This window comes from Necator americanus, chromosome III (genome assembly GCF_031761385.1).
Source record: "Necator americanus strain Aroian chromosome III, whole genome shotgun sequence".
Taxonomy (NCBI): Eukaryota; Metazoa; Nematoda; class Chromadorea; order Rhabditida; family Ancylostomatidae; genus Necator; species Necator americanus.
Genome location: NC_087373.1, coordinates 13,943,382 through 13,968,083, shown reverse-complemented (window position 1 = coordinate 13,968,083; position 24,702 = coordinate 13,943,382). Strand labels below are relative to the sequence as shown.

The 24,702-nt window shown below is 37.3% G+C and overlaps 1 protein-coding gene across 1 annotated transcript; it reads right to left on the bottom strand.

The window, feature by feature from the left end:
• Positions 1-73: 73 nt before the first annotated feature.
• Positions 74-23,606, bottom strand: RB195_009524 (uncharacterized protein; the record flags this gene model as incomplete). Its single annotated transcript, XM_064190109.1, has 22 exons — positions 74-108; positions 1,524-1,611; positions 1,735-1,812; positions 1,867-2,168; positions 2,372-2,431; positions 2,698-2,827; positions 3,400-3,516; positions 3,878-3,928; positions 7,444-7,507; positions 7,627-7,700; positions 8,400-8,489; positions 8,929-9,007; positions 10,447-10,531; positions 10,591-10,635; positions 12,124-12,163; positions 12,358-12,416; positions 12,479-12,627; positions 12,849-12,919; positions 13,802-13,906; positions 16,015-16,096; positions 16,155-16,260; positions 23,495-23,606. The coding sequence occupies 22 exons, from the start codon at positions 23,604-23,606 to the stop codon at positions 74-76; spliced, it is 2,022 nt and encodes a 673-aa protein (XP_064047692.1).
• Positions 23,607-24,702: the final 1,096 nt, after the last annotated feature.

The following is a 24,702-nucleotide window of genomic DNA, read 5'->3' as shown; positions in this document are numbered from 1 at the left end:
TATTCTATTTGAGCAAAACAATTCATTAATTCATGCATGGTCAGTTTTGTACAGGTACAATTGTCATACGTAGTTAGTCAGTCCAATCACTGTCAGTCGAATCGGAATCTGAAACGAGTACGATTCGGGTAGAGGATCGAAAAAAAAATAGGGTTTGATCTTCGGAAGACAAACAGAATATTCCTCTGAGTTGAATTCATGGAATGTACCGTTCATTCATATTTTTTTTCGGCAGGGTGAGTCACCATAAAATTCACTGAGTGACAGGCTTACCGTCATGAAATAACTGCTTATGAATGTATTTATTTGTATTATTTATTATTCATTAAAAAGATGATTCTGAATTCGATGCCTTTCGCAGTTCAAAACAAAAAATTACTACTTGATTGTCCTAAAGGTCAATCAAGTAGTAATCTGTTTCCGCTTTAAAATAATTCTTTTTACGGTTGACTTGGTAAGCGCAAACTTTATTGCAATATTTATTGGAGAATTCTAGATCCTTCTATTTCAGGAATAGATAATCATTTTAGCAACAGTCCAAGGCAGCCACAAGAAATGATGGGCAGAAATTATGACCATGGAAGAATAGTTCTTTCGAGTTATTTGCTTCTACGTACTCGAACTCGGTCATGGCAGCCAGAAAATCGTATCGAATTCGTTTTACGCAAACGATCAAATCGTTCAAAATTACAAATTCAATTGCAGAAAATGAGAGCGGAGCCTCCTCCATACCGGACCTCCATAAGGAAACGTGACGACACCTTCTTCTGTCGATTGGCGGAAATAAGAAGACTTCAGTGTTAGGCTCACATAGCTCTCAGTCGCGACATAGTACATAACTATTTACTTATATACTATGACTAGTATTTGTTTACTTTATTTGTTTAGGAGGGTAATAAATAATTATCAAAAGAAAAGTCATAGTCAGATTTCTTGAATAGGTTGAATTCCTAGATAATTTGAGTAATTTTTTTATACTTATGTGTATTGCTTGGACATCCGAATGAGTGCAGTTTAAAAATAAACACCTCATCAATTGTAGCCCTTTTTTGAGGATGATTTGGGTTAAAACACAAACGCCTTGATAATTTTAGATAACTCACATCAAAAAATTGAAAAAAAAATCAAAAAAATTCTCGTAGAAAAGAAGAATGTCGGTTAGTTTAGTTCAAATTAATAAATTAAAAAAAAGTAACTTTAAAAAGTAATTTAAAAAACTTAATTAATAAAATAAATTAATTAAGTTTAGTAAAATCAGTAATCACGTTAGTCCAATTATATGTTAGAAAGTGCTAGTTGTAGCGAAAAACTGGGATTTCCCAGTTTTCTCTTGTGATTTAGAAGTAATCTCAGGAAAGGTAGGACATAAATCCTGTGCGATTTTTCAGGAATGGTAATACGTAATTGTTTCCTAGAAATTGGTCTCCAGGTTGAGCCATAACGAGGGATTCAAAAAGAAAGTTCTAACCCATTCCTTCTTTTTTTTTCTTTTTTTCCTTTTCTCCTTCAAAAATTCAGCTCACCTGCATCACTATCGGTCATAATATATTCTCTTCTTTTATCTAATTCTGCTTGTATTGCTGACAACAGGCCACCATCACCCGGTGAAGTCTGGAAAAAGATCTGTGGAATTCTGGAATTTAATTTTTTTCTGCTAATAAAAATTTAAAAGAAGGAAAAAAAGAATCAAAAGGAAGAAAAAAAGTACTAAGAAGTTGAAAAACCAAAACGCACCTCTCCATTGGGGAGATTCCGTGAATTTGAGTCTATGTCGACATGTCGCAGCTTGGCCTTGTCAACATTTTGAATTTCCTTCAGAAAACCAGAACATCACATGAGAATCGAGATTTTTTCAATGACACGAACCTCTAAGAAAGTTTTCCTCTCATTAGCATTCGGAGACACTTCCGATTCACGTTGCTTCACCTCGGAAGGCGGTGGAGTGGGAGCGGGGGAGAGAAGTCCTGGTGGTGGCGGTGGTGGGACGTTTGGCGGCTGTGGAATCAACGTGGGACCTGTGGATGTAAGTAGAGCGGTTGGCTGGGCGGTGGCAGTGGCGTGATGGGACGGGACTGGCGAGGATTGGCTCGACGGCGGTGTGGGTGGCGGTGAATGCGTGGGCGCTTGAGTTCCATTCGGTAGAGGGATTTCAATCCGCCATGATGGAACTGTAGCATTCAAGGAATAAAAGCGATTATTGAGAATGAGTCTGAACATGCTACGACTCTCGATTAGCCATGTTAGACAAAAAAGATTTCAAAATCATCGCTATCATATCCCTTCCCAAAAATTTCTGGATGCAGAATAACTTGAGATTGAGACGAAAATTAGCCGTTTCTCCCAAAATAATATAAAGTAGATAGATGCTCACCTGATTTCCTATTGTCAGACAAACGAGGAGGTCTTTCGCTTGGAGGCGGGGAGCGATACGCTAAAAAATAATTCTAAAATGAGTTCTATGTTTACAAACTAATTATTCTTTGATTCTGAGTGAGCATCCAAAAGTAGAGAATGAGAGAATGCGGAAATATCAGCTGTTTTCAATTTCCTCCTAAAAATTTCAAAACTTCTCCCACAGCTTAACTTCAGAGCGTCCCTAAACTAGTTCGATCAACTTTTCATTTGTAACTAAGATTTCCACCAGCTTTCAGAAATTGTTTTTTCTGCCCCAAGCAAAATTGTAATCAACTATGATACCTGGCAACATTGGAGGTGTCTTCCTTCTGCCCACAGGCGAGCGATAGGTCATCGACTCAAGTCGGGAAGGTAGAGGTGGTGGTGCCAGTTCTTCTGTCGTCACCCAGGATGCATGTCCAGAGAACGGAGCCTAGAAAATCGCACTGGTTAACAGTGAGAGAAAATCCAAGCCGAAAGAAAGAGAAGCGTTAAAAAAAGAACTAGAGCGCAATTCAAAAACGTTCCAAATGTTCCAGTTTTTCATTTCTCGCAGGATTTCTATCAACGATATAGCTTTTTGTTCAGGGAGTCAATTAGAAATATATTCAAATAAGGGAATAAATGTTTGGAAAAGAATTTTTTTAAAGAAAAGCAAGACGCAGAAAGTGAAATTTTGCAACAAAAATTCAGGCTCCACAACACTTCAATTTAAAAAAAATCCACCCTAAGTTTCCCTCGAAATTGTGATCAACTATGATCACCCTCTTAGTTTTCCTTGCAATTTTTGGGACGATCCTAAAACAAAAAAAAGTGACGACTTCATCCGTTCACCTTAATTTCGAGAAACGTCAAACAAGGTTCCCTACGATAAAATTATAAGTAGTTTATCCTAAATTTTTCGATTAGTGGAAGAAAATTCGACTTAGTGACTTTGAACGATTTCTTCCAAGCAACTCGTTGCCCAATCGGTCAGTCCTTAAATCTCATCCACAAATCACATACTTTAGTCGTTTCTGAGCGCGAATCTCCCGAATTTGAGGCAACCGTGAGCTTCGATTGCGTTTCGAATGATGGGGCCGCATCCCAATTTGGATTCAGGTAGTCATCCAGAGAAAGTTCCTAAAACGACACCATATGTAACTGCAGATGAAAAAACGTTTGAAAAAGATGAAATTACGAAGTAATAGGGGAAAAAAGAGATGTTGTGGAAGGAGAGGTTTCCTCCTTTTCAGTTTTATGCAAAAAAACGGAGGCTGATAAGAAATCGTGACATAAACAATAGAATTTTCAAAATATTCCTTAAACGTAGTACATAATGAACAAGAAAAACAAACGTACATAAGGATCAGGGCATACAAGTATAAACGGATACCGTATGGAAGAAACACGATCACAATAAGAAGAAATTGAAATTAGAAATATGAACAGAAATACAATTAGTAATGGAAAAAAAGAAAAAAGAAAAGAAATGCAAGCTTACCTTTGGAAGAGAAAGCACCTGCGGAGTGAGAGTTGCTTCTAGATCGACACGCTGAAACATGACATGAATAATTAATGATTTTTTTTGCATCGCAGCAGACGTTAGCGAAAAACTGCATGAAATGTTTTGAACAATTTAAATAATTCAGATGAAAAACTTAAAATGTTTGATAAAAACCAAACATTCGAAAGGCAGAGGGATTCATTGTTAGTTTGCAGTGCAATGTGGGACCTCTGAGCTAAACCGAACGGTTTAAAATCAGATATAGAAACCCAAAGCGAGTTCACTTCTACTTTATCACCTTACATTTACCCGAATTGGATTGAAAGGGGAATCGACAATGGATTCGACAAGACCTGATCAAGTTCTTTGCTTGCTATGAGCTGAACATAGCAACGCCTGGAGACCACCACCTTCGATTGCAAGTATAAATCGCATGGCCAGTCTTATAATGGACCCTAGCGGTCCGTATTGTAGGTCAAAAATCGAAGATGACTTAGCATAGGAGAATGGCTACTAAGTCATCTGCAATCTCGGTGCACTTGTTTATTTTGAACTACTGGAAACTATCCAGAAATTGCAAAATCTGCTTGTGCCCCGCATGTTACGGTTTGTGTTTTTTTGTTAACGGTCAGATCGTCCTCTTCTTCGGTGTTCTCATGGATTATGATATTTTGCGATGTGCTTTGTGATGAGTGCAAAGTTTTGAGCCCGTGAATCCACCGATGTGTCTTTGCAGGGCTGCAACTACTAGCCGACTGGGTAAATTCGGAACAAAACGGCCTGAAGATTACTGCAGCTCCTGCGGCGCGGTAGAGTCGCGAGGTTGCGATCGTGGTGGGACCGTCGCTGGTTTCACCACGATCCCAACCTCGCCGCGCAACATTTGAACTACAGAGATATGTGGAACTGGCATTGGATCCACCTTGATCACAACCGCTAGTTCCACGGAACCGTTTCGAGCGCGGCGGTTTACGCAATTGCATGAGGCTGCAATAGGTTTTGATGTGTCTATAGTCCATTGTATAATATATATAATTGTATCATATATAATGTAATAATAATAATGATAATAATATAATGTAATGTATAATATATATAATTGTATATGGAAGGGAGGATATTTGGGTATGACAGTTGTTTGGGGTATCATGTGAAGAAGACCACACATTAGAAGATTCGATCGATCGAAAAGTCCGATTGACTGGATGATTCGATTCGGGAGTCATTGATGACACAATATTCGAGTGAAGATGGGCCCACGAAGTGGAACTGAACAGTCTCCACGGTTTCCACGGAGCTCATCGCGAAATCGGTTATGGAAACACCGAAAAAAATGTTGTAGTGAAGACAATATCATGACAATATCAAGTTAAGGCTGGTAGCATGCAGGACGCTAGAAATGTTTTCAAAAAACCTCTCAAATCTAAAGGATAAAAGCATAAAGTCAGTGGCGTATCAATCCACTTGGGATGCGCCAGCGCGTTTTACTGGAATTCGTAATCGTTGAGATTTTGGAACGTGCGTTGGCCTACACAATGTCTTGCGGGAGTCAGCCGATGACCAAGTCAGTGTTTTTTTATCCTCCCAGACAAGTTTGGTACCAATTCATCGACCCCGGATGGATGAAAGGTTTGGTTTGCACTAGAGCGGTTTCGAACCCTCGACCGTGTGGCTGCGACGGACCCTTTACCGACTGCGCCACACCCGCCCCCTCTCAAATCTGAAAATGAGAAAAAAGGATGAGTTCAGTGCGATAAAAAAAAACAAGTAGCCTCACATCAAAGGGGGTGGGTTTACGGCGGAATGCGACTTATAGCCAGAAGGCGGGGGTCAATTCCAGGAATCAGTAATTAATAATTGTGGCATGAAGCGTTTCCCACGTTATCAATTCCAGCTTATAAAGAAAGCACCCCTCAATGTGTTGTTCTTTTAGTACGCGAATCGTTTGGATTTTTGCTGCAGGACGCCAAAGAGGGCTGTATGTGACTTATGGATTCGGTTTTCCTGGGTATGATGAGGAACCAAAACGTTTCCTTTGGAAAAAAATAGACTTTCGTCGAGAGAATTTTGACCTGTACATAGCTTAGTCAACGTAAGCAGAACTCAGTTATCAACATATCAAAATCTCTGGATAGTCGAAAATCAGGATTATTCAAGAACTGTCGTGCGCATACTATTCATCATACTATGTAGTCGTTAAGAATCTTGCGAAAAAAAGACGCTGACGTCGAGAAAAAACTTTGGAATTTTATTTTTTCTTGACTCTTTTTGACACCACTACAGCTTGCATGCTTGCAGATCGAACCCTTTCCCAAACAGCATTTTTTTTGGATTTTTTTTTTGAGAAGATACACTAAACGAATGTAGAGGAAAATGAAGTGGGAAAAAATTCACTCCTTAAAAAGATGATCGAAACTTCAAAAAGAAATGAATTCATAGTGCAGTTTTTCATAAAAGCACCCATCACGTTCCATCAGCTAATCAGATCTAACAAGTTTTTCTGTAGCTTTTTATATGCAGTTTCCTAATCAAACCATTTGTATAGATAAATAAATAAATAAATAAATAAGTCTTCTCTCTCTCGTAACAACAGGAGATTATCGGTAACAAATAGGTGAGCGTGTCATTGAAATCGTTTATCGTGTAAACAAACCAAAACCGTTAACGTGTAAACAATAGATGCTGAAAGGAAGACGATGAGTATTTTTTGTTTTTAATTAAACCATAAGATGGATGTAAGGAGAACGTGTGTAGAGCACACAACCAAATTGAAAAAATCTTAAATAAGCCAACGAAAAAAAAGATCCACTAAAAAATCTATGAGAAATTGATTCTGTGCCAAGTTCTTCTAAAATATAGAGGACTATACTCATAGAAGACATTCTGTCGTTATCGATAAACCTGATCAGTCGGAGAATTTTCCAAAGCTAACATTCAGAGATTAAGACCGATCGAATCTAAGTTAGAATCTTATTTAGTTAGGAAAGAAAAATCTTGGTCCTTAAGTACTGGGCCTTTTGACTAGTACCCTTGGCGACATGGATAACCTCTGTTGGATGCCAAGTTTAGATCACCGTGGTTCGGATGTTGGGGAGCAAAATCACGTGTCCAGCAAAAGCACGCTGTTCTAAGAGAGTGATTCAGCAGAGCAAGGGTCCGTGTACCTCAGGAGGGGAAGTGGGGGTCAGAGTTGTAGTTTTCATTTTCCTGGAAGCTACAAAGGGAAAGAAACCAGTAGAAGTTCGGCTATCATTACTTCGCAATTTTTCCTGCCAATTGAGTTCTTCGTTCAGTTCACTCTTCGACGCACCACCTCACATGGTTTTGGTTGTTCTCAACGTTTTCATTAACAATTCCGCTCATATCGTTCCGCTAACGCCCTCTTTACTTCATTTGGCTCCAAGTGATTTCTCGCTGTTCCCGAAACCCAAAAAACTACTTTGTTGTAATTGTTTTGACTTGAGGTAAAAGATAAAAAGAAAAATAAGAAGAATAGAAGATAAGAAAAAGAATGAGTAAAATAATTGAGGAATTTTCCGTGTAGTTCCCCAGAGAACGCATACCTTTTGAAGCGATCCCTTCTTCACCTCGCGTGGTGTTCGCCGTTGTTGTTTATGTGCTACCATCCTGAAACATTACCGGAATGTTTCTTCTCGAAATCAGATTACTAGGACAACGTTCTGAATATCAATTAACAACTTTTAGGTTATTCCGGCTGAAAACGAGGTCAGACGACGTGAACTCACATGCTGTTTCGCGTATCCGCCAGCGAGTTGTGTGGGCTGCGTATGAAACCTTCGCTTGGCCGAACCGTGTTTCGCTGGAATAATTCGCGGTTAGGTTGCACATCGCCTCAGGGCTTTTTGAGGAAAACTAATTTTTTTTCGAAAATTAAGGAAGACATCGAAAAATAAGGAGAAAGCAGTGACGTACCATCACGAGATTGCTTAAACTCTGCTGATACAAGACGCTACGTGATCATCAGTGTGCTTCACTGTGGTTCAATAGATTTCCCATTAATATCATTCATAGCTAATCTTTTATTAATAATTTTCTTTGAGTAATTAATTACGTTTTCTTGGCAAGAAAAAAAAAACTAATAAAAGGGGGCTCTTTTGATTAAAGTGAGATAACGCGGCCAAAGGAGATTAGCGTCAGAGGAATCGGTGTGAAAGCGATTTCCGGAAAATCGAATCGTTCAAGGATAAACGTGCTTATCTGGGTCAATAAAAGAACAACTATCGAGCGGCTATGATAAACAGAGGTGTTCAAGTAGTGGCTGTTATTTCAGGGAAAAACGAAAAATACAACAGAATTTTCCTGGAAGCACACGCGTAGAAAGTGATGAATTAAAAAAGGCTGAATTTCGTAGCTTTTTTTGAATTTCGAAGATCAGAGAAAGATGTTAGATACGAGATGTAAATGTGTCCCAGAATAAGACGTGAAAATTCACCAAACATTTAGTGTTAAATCCTTGTCACTTTCAAAAAAATAGTACAGAAATTTCTTGGCTGCTCACCTTTAGCCGCAACGAGCTTCGCACTTCACTGCCCCGTGTAGCCACAATTTCTCGGATCAATTCAATCTGTGCCGTGTTGCCTGGTTCTAGCTAAAAATAATTTTTCGCCTATTTTCAAGTTCCTCCTACGAAAAACTAAATTTTTGGAGATAAAGGTCTGAGAAATAATAAGACCAGTAAATACTATTTGGATGAACAATCCATGGGTAAGAGACTTAAAGAAACAGAAGTTCGCTGAGTTTTCCTCTCGTTCACTCGCAAATCCTCCTAATACTTATTAGATTCTCATAAATAACCTATTTCCTCTTTCCTATTTCTTTTAAGCGTATGGATTTTCATGGAAACCAAGAAAAACAATAGAGAGAAGGACAATACAATATCTCATTAATGAATTTTTTGTGCGTACGTGGGTTCACTTTCTTTCTATGTTTGTTGAAGTTATTTTTAAAAATAAAGAAAACGATATAATAAAAATAAAGAACAAACTAAAAGGTGATGCAGCAACGGTTGGAGTGCATGTATGACTTACTTCCACAGCCTTAATCAAATTGTGAAACGTTTCTTGATCTTCGGTGGACATCGATTCGAGACCAAGATGTTCAACGTGCCTGAAAGAGAGAATTTTTTGAAAGAAAGAAAGAATGAATAAAGAAACAGTTACGAGTAAGGAGGAGGGCCACCGTTAATACTGGATTGAGGAATAAGTCGTCAGGGGTTTTCAAGGTAAAAAAAATGCGCGTAAAATTTAAAAAAAAGATAGCTAAAGTCTTCATTCTGGAGGATATCTCGTTACAACAGACACAGCACTTCGATTTTTCTCCTATTCGCTGTTTCCTCTTTAGATCATTAAAATGAGGTATAAGGTGAACACAACGGAGAACTTTCAGGACCTGCTTTTTTGCATTTAATCAAGGTCTTAAGATAGGCGAAGCTGCTCGTGAAATTCTTTTTTCTGTGCATTGTTTATAGTTACGGTTATATACGTTGAATGTATATGTCGAATGGGCCATAAGAAACTTTAAAAAGTTCAGAAAAAACTTCGGAAAAGACATAACAAAAAGACATGATCAAACCAAAATAGTACAAGCTTAAAAACCTTTTCAGAAAGACGGATGGGAAACGTTGGAAACGATAGCAGGGACAACAACGAAGAATAAACTATTGATTAAGTTGCAATGGCACTCCTAAACGACTTGAAAAATTTCTCTTTTGTTAATAACATCAAGAATTTCTCGACGAATTTGGCTGATTCCGTGTTCGAGGTCAAACTCGCAATTTTGAAGGGTGAGCGCAAAATGGAGAGCTGTGTTTCTTCCATTGCTACTTCTTTGTACACAACAACAACGTCAGCCTCAAAGGTCTTATCATCTGCATGAAATACAGAAAAAACAAATAAACATTGTAGCAAAAGCTCCGTTTTGTTTACTTTAATGACTCAAAAACAAAACCAATAAAATCAAAAAAAAAATCAAAGAGCCGTTATCTCATAGAGCGAGGATGTTCCTTTCATTCCTAACATTCATTCTTGTCAATTGTCACTTTCATTTTTTACCCCGGAAAACATTGCTTATTGTTATTATTATTTTTATTGTTTATAACATTGGTTACTCTCTTTCCGAATAGAAATGTGATAGATTTAATGTTTTCAAAAAAAGCCTAGTAGATTTCTTTCACTTACAAGTTACTTTTGGGAAAAATGTCAAAGAGCCTTGTACGGAATAAAAAGAAGAACAGAGAGAACAAAATATCGCTATTTCTGCTGGAAAACAAGGAAAATAGAATTGAAAATTTTATAGTAGCAATTTGGAATCTTCTGGAAAATTTGAAAAAAAATTAAACTCTTTTCGTTTCTGTTTGCGGAGCCCATTTCCTTCAAAATAAAATATCAAAAAAAAAACATTGTGATTGATCACTTAATCTTTTGACTTAAAGAAATCTTTTAGAGCAAAAAAAAACGCCCTAGGAGATAATCACTCTGATTGGCATTTATTCGCAGTGGAAGACGAAAAATACTCTTGAACCAGGAAAAGATTAAAGCCACACTCACTGGAAATGCGAAGGTGCACTAATATCGAGCCGCTTTCGCTCTTTCTTCTTCTTCTTTTTCATCGTGAAAATCCCGCCCAGAAAACCTTTAAAAAATCTCCTTATTAAGGAAAGAGAAACATGCCGATCAGTAATCTACACTCACTTCTCCTCTTCTTTTCTCCATCGTCTGTTGTAAGAGTTGGTATTGCTGAAAAAATTCCAAAATTTTAGCACAATTCGTGAAAGACTATCATATTGGATAACAAAATAATAATAAAATATAAAAAAGGCGTCAAGAGGCAGAAAAATAAGTGGAATTGATGCTGATTCGTCGCCTCCAAGTATTCCGAAGAATTGAGTTCTAAGCAAAAATTTTGCACCAAAAATTGCTATTTAGCTCTTTTTCCATATTTTTTTATCCACAAATAATGAAAAGGAAAACTGAAGCTAAAAGTAAAATTACGTGTAATGGTGGTCGAGCATGAAGAGGTGGTGGAAGGCGAGAAAGAGTTAGGCGATAACAAAAGAAGAGAAGGAGAGTTGAAACCGAGAAAAAAATTCCTTCCCTATTTCGAATGACTTGCATGGAAAAATGTCTAGAATCACATGGGGAAAAAAATTTTAAAGCAAAAAAATAAACAAAAACTGGTTTAGCATTGATTTCAAATAATGCACAACAAATACAGAGATCTTAAAAGTTCATTCGATGAAACGAGAGAAATTGTTCTTGAAAAGAGAAAAGCTCAAATGCATCGTAGGATGTCAATTCTCAAGGATTTTTCTCACTCTTCTTCAACTTGTTTCTTACAGCATGCATTGGCTACAGTTGATGGTTATGAAACTGTGGGATCGCTATTATACGGCCGTGAAGCTACCAGCCAACGGCTTGTAGCATCCGGGTTTTTCGAAAGAATGGAAAAACTTATTTTAGTAAAATTAAGAGTAGTTAAATTTCTGGTAACTGAGCACCACATGCAAAGAAAACGTCAATGGAGAGATCAGGCGGCGCAGAGAATCCATTCAAATGGGTGGAGCCACGGATATGAACGTGTGGAAAGCGAATAACTCCGTTACAAATGGGAAAAAATGGATAAAATTTTGAATTTGCTTTTCCTTTTCATCTCTATCCACTGGAAAAAAGTAGAAATAATTTATGGCTAGATAAAATTGCTTTCACAAAAAAAATTACATGAAATCAATCTATGGAGAGAGGAAGCATAAAAAAACATTTCAACAGTATTTTTTTCCAAAATTAAATGAAGAGCAAAAGTAGATGCTTAAAGTCTGCGAATTCACCATCCGAGAAGGAAGGTTTTAAAAGAAGGAAAAAAGTAGAAGAAAAATCCTTCGAAAAGGAAAATTTTTTCGTGAAGTCTAGGAATGGTTAAATATGTATTGCCGTGTGAATTTTCAAGGTAAACAACTTTTTAAAATCGTTTGCAGCGCTAAATTTCAGCCTGTCTAAATAGGCATGCAGATCTTGATTGATATGATTTTATTATATGATTTGCAAATCTCCCCACGGGTAATCCCTTTCAAATTATTTTGCCGTTTTTGAATTGTTCCAAAGAAAACTAAAAAATCTATTTTCTAGGAATGAAGATGGCGTGGATGAAACGAAAAAAAAAACTTCCAAGAAAACTGATAAGAAAGGAAAATTTTAAAAAATGTTACACTACCAAAAAATATCACTTACAAAGCTCTGTGAGCCTTTGAATCGCCTCCATTCCACCTGCCTGCAAAAAAAAATCCCTATTTTTTGTTGTTCCAGAGATAAATAATTGCACGATCAGTTTTCTTTGCTCAATAACAAACTAATGCGTTTATCGGTGATTCTTCCCAACAGAGTGATTCATCAGAAGTGAAAACATGTGAGCGAAAAGAACCGAATCGTGGATTGTTTACTTGCAGCGGAATCAAAATCGCTCACCTGAGATGGTGGGGGCGGAGCTTGTCGCTTCGGCTGATTGGCTCGCCTTGAGACTCGATCTAAATCGATCTGATCGATGAAAAATCGAAATGGATCAAAAGGAAGGTTGTCGAAAGCTGACTTCGATTTTCGCTGACGAGAATTCGATGGAACTCGTCCGCTTCACAGGGATCGTAGAAATTTAAGCCGCAAACATCTCGAGGATATGATTCCATTATAAAGGTGAGTAGATGATCGTCGGTTGTTCTTTCTGTTTCGAAAAATGCTGACCTAAATTCGGTGAGTCATTAGAAGAGCGGAAAATATTCTTACTATTTTCACGAAGGATGAGAAAATTCAGAATCTGTTTTTGTGAAGCTGACAATTTCCCTTCACAGGTATATTAAAAAAGATTAAAAATCCCAGAAGTAAATGAGCGAAACGTTTTTTTTTGTTGTTGAAAATGGCAGTCGAATAAAGAAGAAAAGTGGAAAAGCGTGTTATAAACCTACACATTCATTGTCCATAGCACTTTTGCTGGATGTCGTCCGTCCGGCTTTGGTAAAAGCAACGCCAAAACGTACTAGAAAAGTAAATTCAACTCTACTAAACTTTAAAAGCTTATTTAAGATGATGAAACCAATAATTCACACTGAATTGCCCAAGAAAGAGTTGTTTAAAAATATTCTGAGAGCGCAACTTTAGATTCAAGCCTTTTTTATCTCAGTTACTTCAGTCAGATTAGGTCACTCCTCCTTACTATATATGGGAATTATATTTCTAACAGCAAAAAATGGAAAATTGGGAACAACTTTTTTGTGGCAAAATTTGCCCAATTATACGAGAAAATAAACGAGAAGACAAGAAGTTAAAGCATTACCTAAATCGTTGGGTTAAAAAAAACAAGATTTCGGAGTTTTTAAAAAGAAATGTTGAAATGTTAGGCCGCTTAGTCTTTAAGAAGTGAAAAAAAAATCCACGTAATATCCTATGAACTTGCGAAGCACGGTATATTCGAACTGTGAACTTTGAATCAGAAATAAAAATCTATAGTTTTATCTTAGGACAACATAAATCATCCACTGCTGTACATAGTCCTTTTGATTTTCGTTTCCCAATCGAACAGTTCAATTATTAGGACTATAGATCCAAAAGCAGTGGTTACGAGTTAATCGACTGATAAAATTTTGAATTTAAAGAGAAATTTCGGCGCCTTATTTCGGATAAACCAGAAAAAACTCCCGAAACTATGACACGTTCTTGAAAATGAGATCCAGATTAGGCTATCTAACTAATACAAAAAAAAATAAACTCGGAGAAATTAAATGGAGGTCATTATTATTTATCACTAAACTTTTCACTTTTTACAAAAACTTCTATGTCTTCTATACAAATTGTTCCAAATTTTTCTATATTGCTGCTTATAAATAAATTTTTAAAACCGATTGAATACTTGATGGTTTACCTCTTTCTTATGAGGATCACGGATGAAGCAGATTACACCGACTTTGGCATCGCTCCATGTGTTTCCTTCCGCTTGTAACAACTGACAGACTCCTGTGCAGAGCGCCTAAATTTTGTAAAAAAAATTTTTTTAAAGTTTCCTCTATCTTTTTTTTATCACTAAACAACCTCGTTAATCAAAATAATTAAGCAAGAAAGAAGCAAAATTTTCAAGGAGAGTTGGGGGTCATTTTATGTCATAAACTTTATGGAAACAAAACGTATCGAAACTGAAAAGGAAACTGTAGAAAAGAAAAAAACGTAAGAGAAGCAAAATGAAATTTTTTCTGTGGAATGAAATGGCAACTGTTCGAGAACAAAAAAACCAAATAGTATCCAAGATCCTTTAACATCCCCCCGCGGACCTATTCCCATCTCGCTGTTGTTCGTTGGAGGACTTGCAACTTTGTTTTATGGAACAAAGCCGGTCTGATAAAAAGTCATCAACGCGGGAATCGCTTCGCTTATCTCCGCATTTTATGGCTGGAACACTCGTGTGATGGGATTTCAGTCCGAAATTTATTTTCCAGCATTTTCTTACGTCAGCAGTCGTGTTAAAGACACCGTTGCAGAGATGTTCCGGTGCTGGCCCATCTTCAGAAATCAGGGAGGCATCCAGCACACTTTAGGTATCAGTTCACCCAACGAAACAACTCTTAACACAGATACGATTGAAGAAATCGAATAACACAAACCATTGGTTGTTAAAAATTAAAAAAAAAATTAAATTTCCCAATGAAACATCCCTTTACACCACCTCGAATAATCTATTCTGTGAAGTTTCATTTTTTTTCTACTCTATTGGTGTAGTAAGTTGCCTCGTTGGGTGAACTGATAACTCATTTGATATTAATGCCTCCTCTAGTTCCTAAATCTGTAGTTTTGTTGACGATCTTTCGCCAAATCTAATTTGGAACAAATAAAGGGAATCACTGAAAATAACTCAAAACTTCGGATGGAAGAGACCCGCTGTGGCGAAGATCGAAAATAAGAAAAAATAAAAAAAACTGTTTGTGCTTTTTAAGCAAAGATGAGCAGATCGATATCGAACAACTCATTCTTGCTTCATTTGTGTTTTCTCTTTGTCTGAGCATATTTATTTGCAAGGCTCTTCGTCCAGTTTTGTTTATTTGTTTATTTACTTTAAGCAAGATAAGACGAGACGATAAAAATCAACAAGAACTATGGAAGAAAACCCGCATAGATATACAAATATTTGCCAAATTGACAAGATGAAGAAAATAATTTGATGAAACTTGGATGATTTCCGGACCACCCCATTGTTTCAGCAATGGTAAACGGTTGCGCTGCTGAACACAGGAGCTATTCTGATCCACGGCTTCTTTCTAAGGGGTTGACTCAAGGATGAGTGCTACGTAGGTGGATGCGAAGTTATGGATACCGTATACTGTGACTTTGCAAACATAGCTGCGAAAAAAAGAAAGAATTTTCTTCAACACCTCAGAATGACCACAATTCTTACGATAAGAGGCTTTTGTTCACTAGATATGACTAATAGCATGGATTTTCTGGAAGAATCATCGTTTTGTGTTTAAGAAGAAAAAAGTTTTCCTGACTCAGCGTTGTCGACGTTTTAGTCGCCGGCACGCATTTTTACCCACGAAGTCGCAACGCATCAACCGCAACGCAAGCAGCTTCAATGGTCCACGCGCGCTCTCGCCGTCTACGCTCTGCCGCGATTGCGCTCGCAGCGCGGTCGTGCAGGTCGTCATAAGTAGGTCATACAGAAGGCGCAGAAAAATCACCTAATCATTCCTTCTGAGGATTTTTCCCATTTTTCCCAGGAGGAGAATGGTCTGATTCTCTACTGTATCGATACACTGATTACAGCAGCTCTAAATACAGTATGAACCATGCTCCAATTAAGTCGATGGTAGCAATAATTCAGTCAGTTAGTAATTAATATAATATAAATATAATACAGTAAAAACCATGGAACATGTCCTGGATGCAATAACGTACTATAATAAAGTGAAAATGATATGGTATTTTGAGACAGTACGTTCGCAATAAGATTTTTCGGTGCTTGTGGAGTTGTGCACTGTTTAGATCTTGGCACACACCGAGGTATATTCGAATAAACAAATAAACAAGTGCCCTGTAAATCTATGAGAATAGATGGAAAATCCATCGTAAAATCAGGAAATGACCAACCTTCGCTGATGGTTCCAAATAAGAAAGGATGCTACGTTGCTCATCGCTGGTTAGGTGAGTAGAAATTCGATTTTCACGAGCACTGAAAAAATTATACAAGTTTTTCGTGTAGATTACTTTTTTTCTGAGATGAAACTTACATTTTTGGAGTTGTACTCCTCGACATGTCGTACATTTCATTCCGTAGATCGACTATAGCCATTGGTGTCCTATAGATAATTTCTTCCGAGTCATATAATAGAGATTCTGAAAAGAAAAAACCATATTTGAGAAAACTGCATATTCCTGAGAGAAAAAACCAGGAGGAGCAAGTGAGGAGAGCATCCAGAAGTAGAAAGTCGTTTGTGCATTGGCAGTGGCCAGTACCGACTGCTTTGTGAATTTAACGAGCTGAATCAGTGGTGGATGACAAAACCGACGGTGCGGCCGCGGGTGTGTGCGTGTACATTCGACATTTATAGAATGAACATTTGACTACTATACGAAAAGATTGAAAGGTTGTACGTTGAAGTATTGTATGAATGAATCGTAATCGGTTCTATGCGACTGCGAAGGAACTGTGCGTGTGACAGGTATGGAACGAGTCAATTCAACCAGCCTCCAGCTTATTTGCACAAAGGCAGCTGTATAGATTCGACTAGGCTCGGAATACGAAATAGTGTGCATGCAGAAATTAGAACTCTTTGTTTGTTTTATGATTTAACAAAAAGTAAACAATAAGCGAACAAATTTTTAGTTGAATTGAGCATGAAAGTTTCAAAAAAAAAACAAGGATAAAAAACTGGTAGAGGTGTATGTTCATAATTGTATGTACACCTGGCTTTAACAAGCTAGTAATAAGTAAGTAAAAAGAGTAAGTAATAATCACGGTGGTATAATAAAGCGCTTGGTCCCTTTTTGTGTCTGTGCGTGTCACGAAATTCCAAATCAAAGAAGAGAGGAAGACGGGTCCCACGGCGTAAGTTTGGTGAATCAGTGCTGAAAAGCGGTAAAATGGGGATGGGGTGGGTCCCACGGCGTCGAAAAGCTAGAGGTGTCTGTTCTTACTTCTATGTACAGCTGGCTTCAACAACTTAGTAATAGGTAAGTGAAAGTAGTACTTAGTTATAAGTAAATAAATTGCTAAAAATTATCACCAACAACATGAAACAGTTAAACTTTGAATCTCAAATATTTATTTATTTGTGTATAGGGCTAAAAAAAAGCATAATAAATGCAAAACTGGAAAAGAAATGACGGAGAACTAAAAACTACTGAGAATTAACTTCATAATACATATTCTCAGTTTCTAATACTACCACATAATTAACATGTAACTACTAATATTATACTAAATACTAATATTATAGTTAATAACAAAACACTACTACTAAATAACAGAATAGTATGTGAATCTAAATTTTTAGTTTCTTTCTGCAAACTAAGTAAATTACTCTGGTTCCCAAAACTACTTTTCCAACACTTTGTTGGTTTTATTCAATGCAATAAAGTGAAATGAGTCATGACCGATGTAGGAGAAGAATTTGGATATTGAATTTCAGGATTTCAAGATAGCCATAAGGCTGGTTTTATTTACGGTACGGATGCCGGTTTCTCCAGAACAGTTTAAATCCAGAAGTGCGGGTCTAATGCGAATATATAGGAATTTTAAAAGTTTACTGCTGAGAAATGCACTGGTTGAATAAAATAATATGCAATTAATTCAATGAATTATGTATGCGTTGAATCGTGGGACTATGAATGGGACCACATTCGTCGCTAACGTCGCTGTAATTGTGGTGATAATGACCGCCGCTACAGATAGACACGTATGATAATCACAGATTCTTCTTAAAACAATTGGAAGAAAAAACAAAGCAGACCATTAACGGAAATAGCTGATTACATGTTTTAGTACATTTCTGCGAAACAATTCAATCGCACGAATAGTGCACTTTTTCCGGTAATATCGGAAAAAGCCTCGGAAGAGCTAGTGATATGCTGTTATCTGCTTAGTTCTGCTCTTGTAACAGACTACAGAATTAATTTTTACGATCTTTACATATTGTTTTGCATTGTATATTATTATATATAATATTATGTCATTGTATTGATTTATATTATATTATTACGATTTGAGTTCGAGAGGTGCAGTCCAACCACTGACGGTATTAGTTGAAAAGTAAGAACAAGGATAACACAGGAGCATATTTGGGATACAGTATCCCATGTAGATTTGTTGCTGCGCATATTTATAACCTAGCCTTCAGTACTATTCTTGGTTTGTAGAGTGATATGATAGAATGGCGGAAAAAGTGATGGCGATGCAACCGGGAACCGCAGTTTGAGTTCCACGTAACCCGAGAACTCCCTACATGCTGCTTTATGGCTTCATGGATGGCAGCAGCGCAGTATTATTTGATTATAGATAGAAAGGATTGGAGAAACGGAAGCAAACAATAAACAACAGCATATTTTAGATTAACGATAATGTCCACAAGAATCAAAACTGGATTCTTTCCACTAAAAGATAGAACGTAAGAGCGAAACTAAAAAAAAAAATCCCGAAATCCAGGCGTGAGAAACCTCTCAAAAAAAGAAAGTCTTAGCATATTTCGACAGTTTAGCTTTCGACAAAGCAACCCTTTAGACAGTTACGAATGATGAGATCAAGCGCACAATTTCATCATTCATGGATTTCATCACCTGCACAATGTGAAGAGTTGCTTCGTTGGGTGAATTGAATGATTTTGATTTCTGGATATAGTATGTAGGTAGGGTTTCGAGTTTTTTTTTCTTTGTGATTCTTTAAAAATGTGTACATCTGGGACTACACATACTAAAAATAGGAATCTGACGTTGGAAGTTCGGACGAGCGCTGATCTTGAGTGACTCTTATCTGTTTCCCTAAAAAATATGTCGTTTCAGCGCGTTCAGCTGCTTATTGCAAGGATTAGAAGGGATAAACACTTTCGTTGTGATTATTTCGCTGTGGAGTTGATTTTTAGAGGATTTTATTGCTCACACTTCAATAAAGCCTCGTTCTGAGTCACCGTAAGAACTTTCTAAACGAAAAGTGAACGAAATCACTTTTCCAATCAGGACCAAAGCAACTCTTCAATAGAGATTTACATTTTGTAAGCCGTTTGGACCTAGTTATGTTGCAATTGTACGTTCCCTATAGTAGTAAGTAGTATAGCAATAGTACTTAGTAATTTACATTTTTCTTAATGACTTCTGGTACATTTATATTTTGAAGACTGTAAAAATGCTCTATCCTGATTCAAGAGTCAAAGAGTAATTGAGCAAGAGAGCCTCCAGAGTCTCACCAACGCCCATAAAATACGCGCGCGGCCGAAAATTGTTGCTTCCGCGATCGATAAGTGTGAGTAATGGGACCTTTAATCGCCGCCTTTAAATAATCCAGCACGGAATAGCAGAGAGGTCGTTGTATGCGTGCATACGGTATGTACACGTAACTTCTTGCCACTTTATTACCGTACCTATGCGCAGCTGAAAATTCGTCCTTCTTCAGTTTCTACTGTGCTAAACCGTTCAATCGATATTCACGAGTTTGCTGCTTTTACGCGCGCGCGTTTTACTCGCGTTGGTGGAGCTGTGCGGAAATCCTAAACTTGCAGGTCAATGGCAATATGGGAAATGAACAAAAAAATTTCCGGGTGAGAACTCCTTTTGATAGTACTGGTGCTTAATTTAATAGTGCTATACCTTTAATAGTAGACCCCTTTTAATAGTAATAATAACAATAATAAAAGTAATGATAGTAATTTTAAACAATGTAATACATGTGTAAAAAAATGGAGTAAAATAAACTAATCCTCACCCTCTCTGATAGACACTTTTTGACATCATCAAAAAGTAGGTTATCACAAGCAAACCAATTCACTGGCTGCAATTACGACTTTCTTATTCTAAGAGATATTCTTCATCCCGTTTTTTTCCCGAATTTTTTTTCCGAGTTTGAGAACGGGAAGAACGGTCGCATGGTCCCGAATCCCCAAAATATGATGGATAACGAATGAATGGCTGAATATCCAATCCCTTAATTCTACGTTTTCGTTCTTCTCTCCACCTTTTTCTTTTTGTTCCAGCAACAACCACTAAATCATTTGTTTTATCTCCTGTTTTGACTAGAAAATTTTGCCTATGAAGAAGTCCGCTAGAAAAACCTTTCTCCGTTGCCCAATTAGTGCAATCATCAGTAATACCAACTCATGGGAATTAAAGGCATCACTCCACGAATCTGAGGTGGTACGGATTTCAGGTGGAGTATTCGTATATGAGATCGTATGTAGATTATGGAGAAAAGGGTGATTCCGTCCATTTCTTCCTAATTGCCGTAAAAAAACGGCCCGGAAGATGCGGCTCCGCAAAGGGCTGGCGCGCTCCAATCGAACTCGTTGTAGAAAATAGTGCGCCAGAACGTTCGAAGCCGTATCTTCCGAGGCGTTTTCTACGGCAATTAGGAAGAAATGGACGGAATCACCCCTCTATCAATAATCTACGATCCCGTATACGAATACTTCACCGGAAATCCGCCCCAGATTCGTGGAGTGATGCCTTTAATCTCCGCTTATCAAACTAACATCGCACATCTTACTGTGCCCTTTCTTATCTCAGAATTAATTTTTCCACTGTTCACCAACATATTCCGTGATTCATCAGCAAAAAGTCATTGTTCTCAGATCTTTGACCTACAGTTACGGTCGCTAGACTCAATGAATCTCAACAACATTTGATTAAATGACTCTGACAAGCTGTACAGGTTTCGAGGATTTTTCTCGTCACCCACAGGGATTTTGTTTGTAGCACTTGGACCTCAGAGCATAACGTTTAACAGAACATTTGTGTTCAGTGTGACACGAGGTTGCTATAGCAGTATTTTATTCTTGTTTTATTTTAGTACTTTGGGCGGGTGTGGCGCAGTCGGTTAGAGGTCCGTTATAGCCACACGGTCGAGGGTTCGAATCCGCCCCAGTGCTCACCAAGCCTTTCATCCCTCCGGAGTCGATAAATTGGTACCAGACTTGTCTGGGAGGACAAAAACACTGACTTGATCATCGGCTGGCCCCCGCAAGTCATTGTATAGGCCAACACGCGTTCCAAAACCTCAACGATCACGAATTCCAGTAAAACGCGTTGGCGCATCCCAAGTGGATTGATACGCCAGTGACTTTTTTTGACTTTTTTTTTATTTTAGTACTTTAATGTTGGCTAACGTTTGAGCGGATCCTGAAGTACGACTTACACTTTCATTGAAAACTATGAGATCCAGCAGTAGACTTAGGATTTTCTTTGTTGAGCGGATGGGGGGAGGGGTTTGATTGGATAAATAACGATCGATTTCACCCTTTCAGGATATGAAGAAAGCGAACACGGTGAGACGTTAGCAAATAATGAGGGACTGCACCATCTCGTCTCATGATCAACAGAAAAAGATAAGTACAGATTTATCGTGAAGAGGCTTTTGGAAGTCGTGCATAGAGAGTTCATCCTTATCAATTTCTAGAATTTTCCATGTCACTTACTATGTGGACACTTTTTTGTGCCTTACTGGCATCGAACACAAAAAGTCCCGCCCTCCCAATGTTTACCTCGTAATAGCGCTAAGTTATAGCGCCATTACGAGGCAAAGATCAAAGAGGCGCCCATGGATCTGATTTCTCGAGCATAGCGCAACACAGCGCTAATGGCCTTGATGTTTTCACAAAGTTAACCGACTTCGATAGCATTAGCTTCTCGGATTAGATCGCAATAAAAATAAAACTGGAAAAACACAATCCTGAAGTTAATTGTGTGAAATCGTTGAAAATTAGAACAATTGCTGACCACTTGAACCCACCAACTACAAATCGAAGAGGATAAAAAAATAAAAATCACACTGCTTAGATTCCATCTTAATAAAAGATCAAATCGTCAAAGTGTTCTCAGAAAACGAAATCGTCCAAAAAATAAACGTTCGGAGGAACGTTCTCATAGAATTGCAATTCTAGCGCAGATGGGTGCCTTAAACTGGAAAATTTCTACTTGGAAGAAAAAAGGTGAACAAAAGAAACGCAAAAAGTAATGCTATTAAGAAAATACTATTAAATAGGACTCTATCCGCCAAATTTCAAGCTCTGGACAGAGAAATGTTATTTACTAGTAGTTTTTAAATGCAGCCACAACAAATAAAAACAGCCAACATTGGGAGAACAAAAAATACTGAAAAAAATCCTAAAATCGGACTCCCAATAAGGTCCTAAAATGACATCAAAAAGTTATTGTTATGTGATAACAAGGTGAAATAAAGAAAGAAAGAAATTCTAGGTTAGGAGAGGGTCGAAAGAGGCAGATACATAATTAAAGGGGAATCAATAAAGTAAATCATCGTGCTCAACGAATTCTATTCTTTACAGCACGAATTTTTCGGTGAAAATGAATTTTTTCTTGATTCGGTGAACATTTTATGCTACGATGCTTATACAGTAATTACATATGTACACACATGTATATGCAAATTGCAACAGGTAACTGGTTCTAAAGGCTAGCACCTAACCGGATCCTACAATCAAAATATGTGTGAATAAGCCCTGTCCACTTTATGATCGAAGATAACTGCCTCGAAGAAGGATTTTAGAATTTTTCTGGGGTTCCTATGAGCCGTTTTGAAAACTTACTCGAGAACGCCTTTAAATAAAAATAGGATGTAGGGATCTAAAAAAAAAATCTAAAATCACTCCGCCACTGCGGAATACTTGTGTCCAGAAAACCACATAGCTCAATTGAGCTGTCAGAGGAAATTTCAAAGAAAGAGAAATAATCAACAAAAAAAAGAGAAGAAAACGAAGAAACATTGAAGTTAAGAAACATTGAAATTCGAGGAATGGATGGCTGATCTATAATAGTAAGACATAGAAGGGTGAAATTATTTTTATTTCAATGAAAATGGAGAAAATATAGCTGAGAAATTAGGGGTCGGAACGAAAATATAAAAGAAAAAACACTTAAATAAGGGATTTCTTGATAAAACCCGGAGAATCTAGAAAGTTTGTGAGAAAATCTAGAAAATCCAGTAATTCCAAGTCCTGGATGTAATTTAAAAGGAGCGTTTCGCTACTTGAAAAGATTTCAACCCGTGTAAAAAAGTTTAATATTCACTATGTCGATGTGAAGTGTGAGAAGATGTGAAGCGAAGAGCAGAGAAGCCGAGGAAAAGAATGACAGGCGACCGATCATTCTTCCGTCACGCCTCGACGCAATCAATTCGCGAATGACTGATACTGTTATGGACAAACAATTGAGAAGAAGCACGATAACGCTTTAAACGACTGCGAAACAACAAAAAAAAAACGAAGATGTGCCAGCCGGTGACAGCTGAAATCGCTACTAATTATCCGTGGAAACGGTTGACCTGATTATTAGGGAAAATTTCGAAGTGAACAGAAAAAAGAACCGAAGATTAAGATCAGATCAAATCAAGAGTATGTAAGTTAATCACCTATAATTTTATTATTGTTCTTCTCCGAGTAGAGTTGACTGTCGACCGATGTGTCGAGTAGGACGTCGTAGACGGAATATCGATGCTTTTTTGATGAGAACGATAACGTCATCTGAATAACCGAATGTGCATTGACGGAGGGGATCGGAGACGAGTACAGTAAGAATCGCGTGTATTGGCGGTTATATGAATTGGTGCGAGACGGATTCAAAGGAAGTGGTGATGCGAAAACAATAGAATTATTAACGGACAATCGTCAAAAGAATTCATTCTCATAAAATGTACATAAAAACTATAATAATCGGAATAGTACTGTATACGCTGCGAGAAGTGTGCACGGAGAAAAAGTTAACAAAGGGAAATTCTCCAATGGTGAAATTTGATTTCAAAAAAGTCAAAAAATAGGGAATTAATAGATTTTTATGGGAAAGAAATGCAATAACTCTGTCACAAGACAGGAACAGAGAGCAACGAGCGGTGAATAGTCACGTGAGGAAAATCCAGAAAATGGAGAGTCATAATCATAGCTGGTCCGTCCATGATTTTATTTTATTTTTTTTTTGAAAATTTATTTGAACATTTCAGTGTCAAATAATATAACAGCTAATAGCTAATATGATACAAATAAAATTAATATAGTCAAGAAAAATTGAAGTAAATCAAAAGTTAGCTCACTTATTTTCAGTTGATAAGTTAACATAATTAAATAATTAAATCAATCAAAATCAAATCGTAATTAACGTAATTAAATGAAATAGCAATATTCACATTTTACTATTCAAACTAATAACGATCACTGAGTTACGCAGTTGTTGCCCAGTGCCAAAGATCATAATTAGTTGAGCGCTGGGTTTACTCTACGAGAAAATTCTCACCAGCAGCTTCAATATTCCCATCATTTTTTGAATTTACTACTCAATTTGGTGAAATTCAAGCATTTGAGATATTGGTCCTTAAGAAAAAAAACGGTCGTATTAACAGAACAACTCTGATGCATTTAAGGCGTTAAATAGTAACCATGTTCCCCCAAAAATGTTGTATATTTGCATCTGCTTTCCCTTCAACTGATCCGAAATTGAAAAGAGGGAAATGTAAAAATTTGAAGTCATGAAAATGAAAGTTTTGTTGAATAGAAATCGACTTTCTTGACTTAATCGCCTAATGTGAAAATTTTGAACAAAAATAAGTAAATGTTTTACATTCGTTCC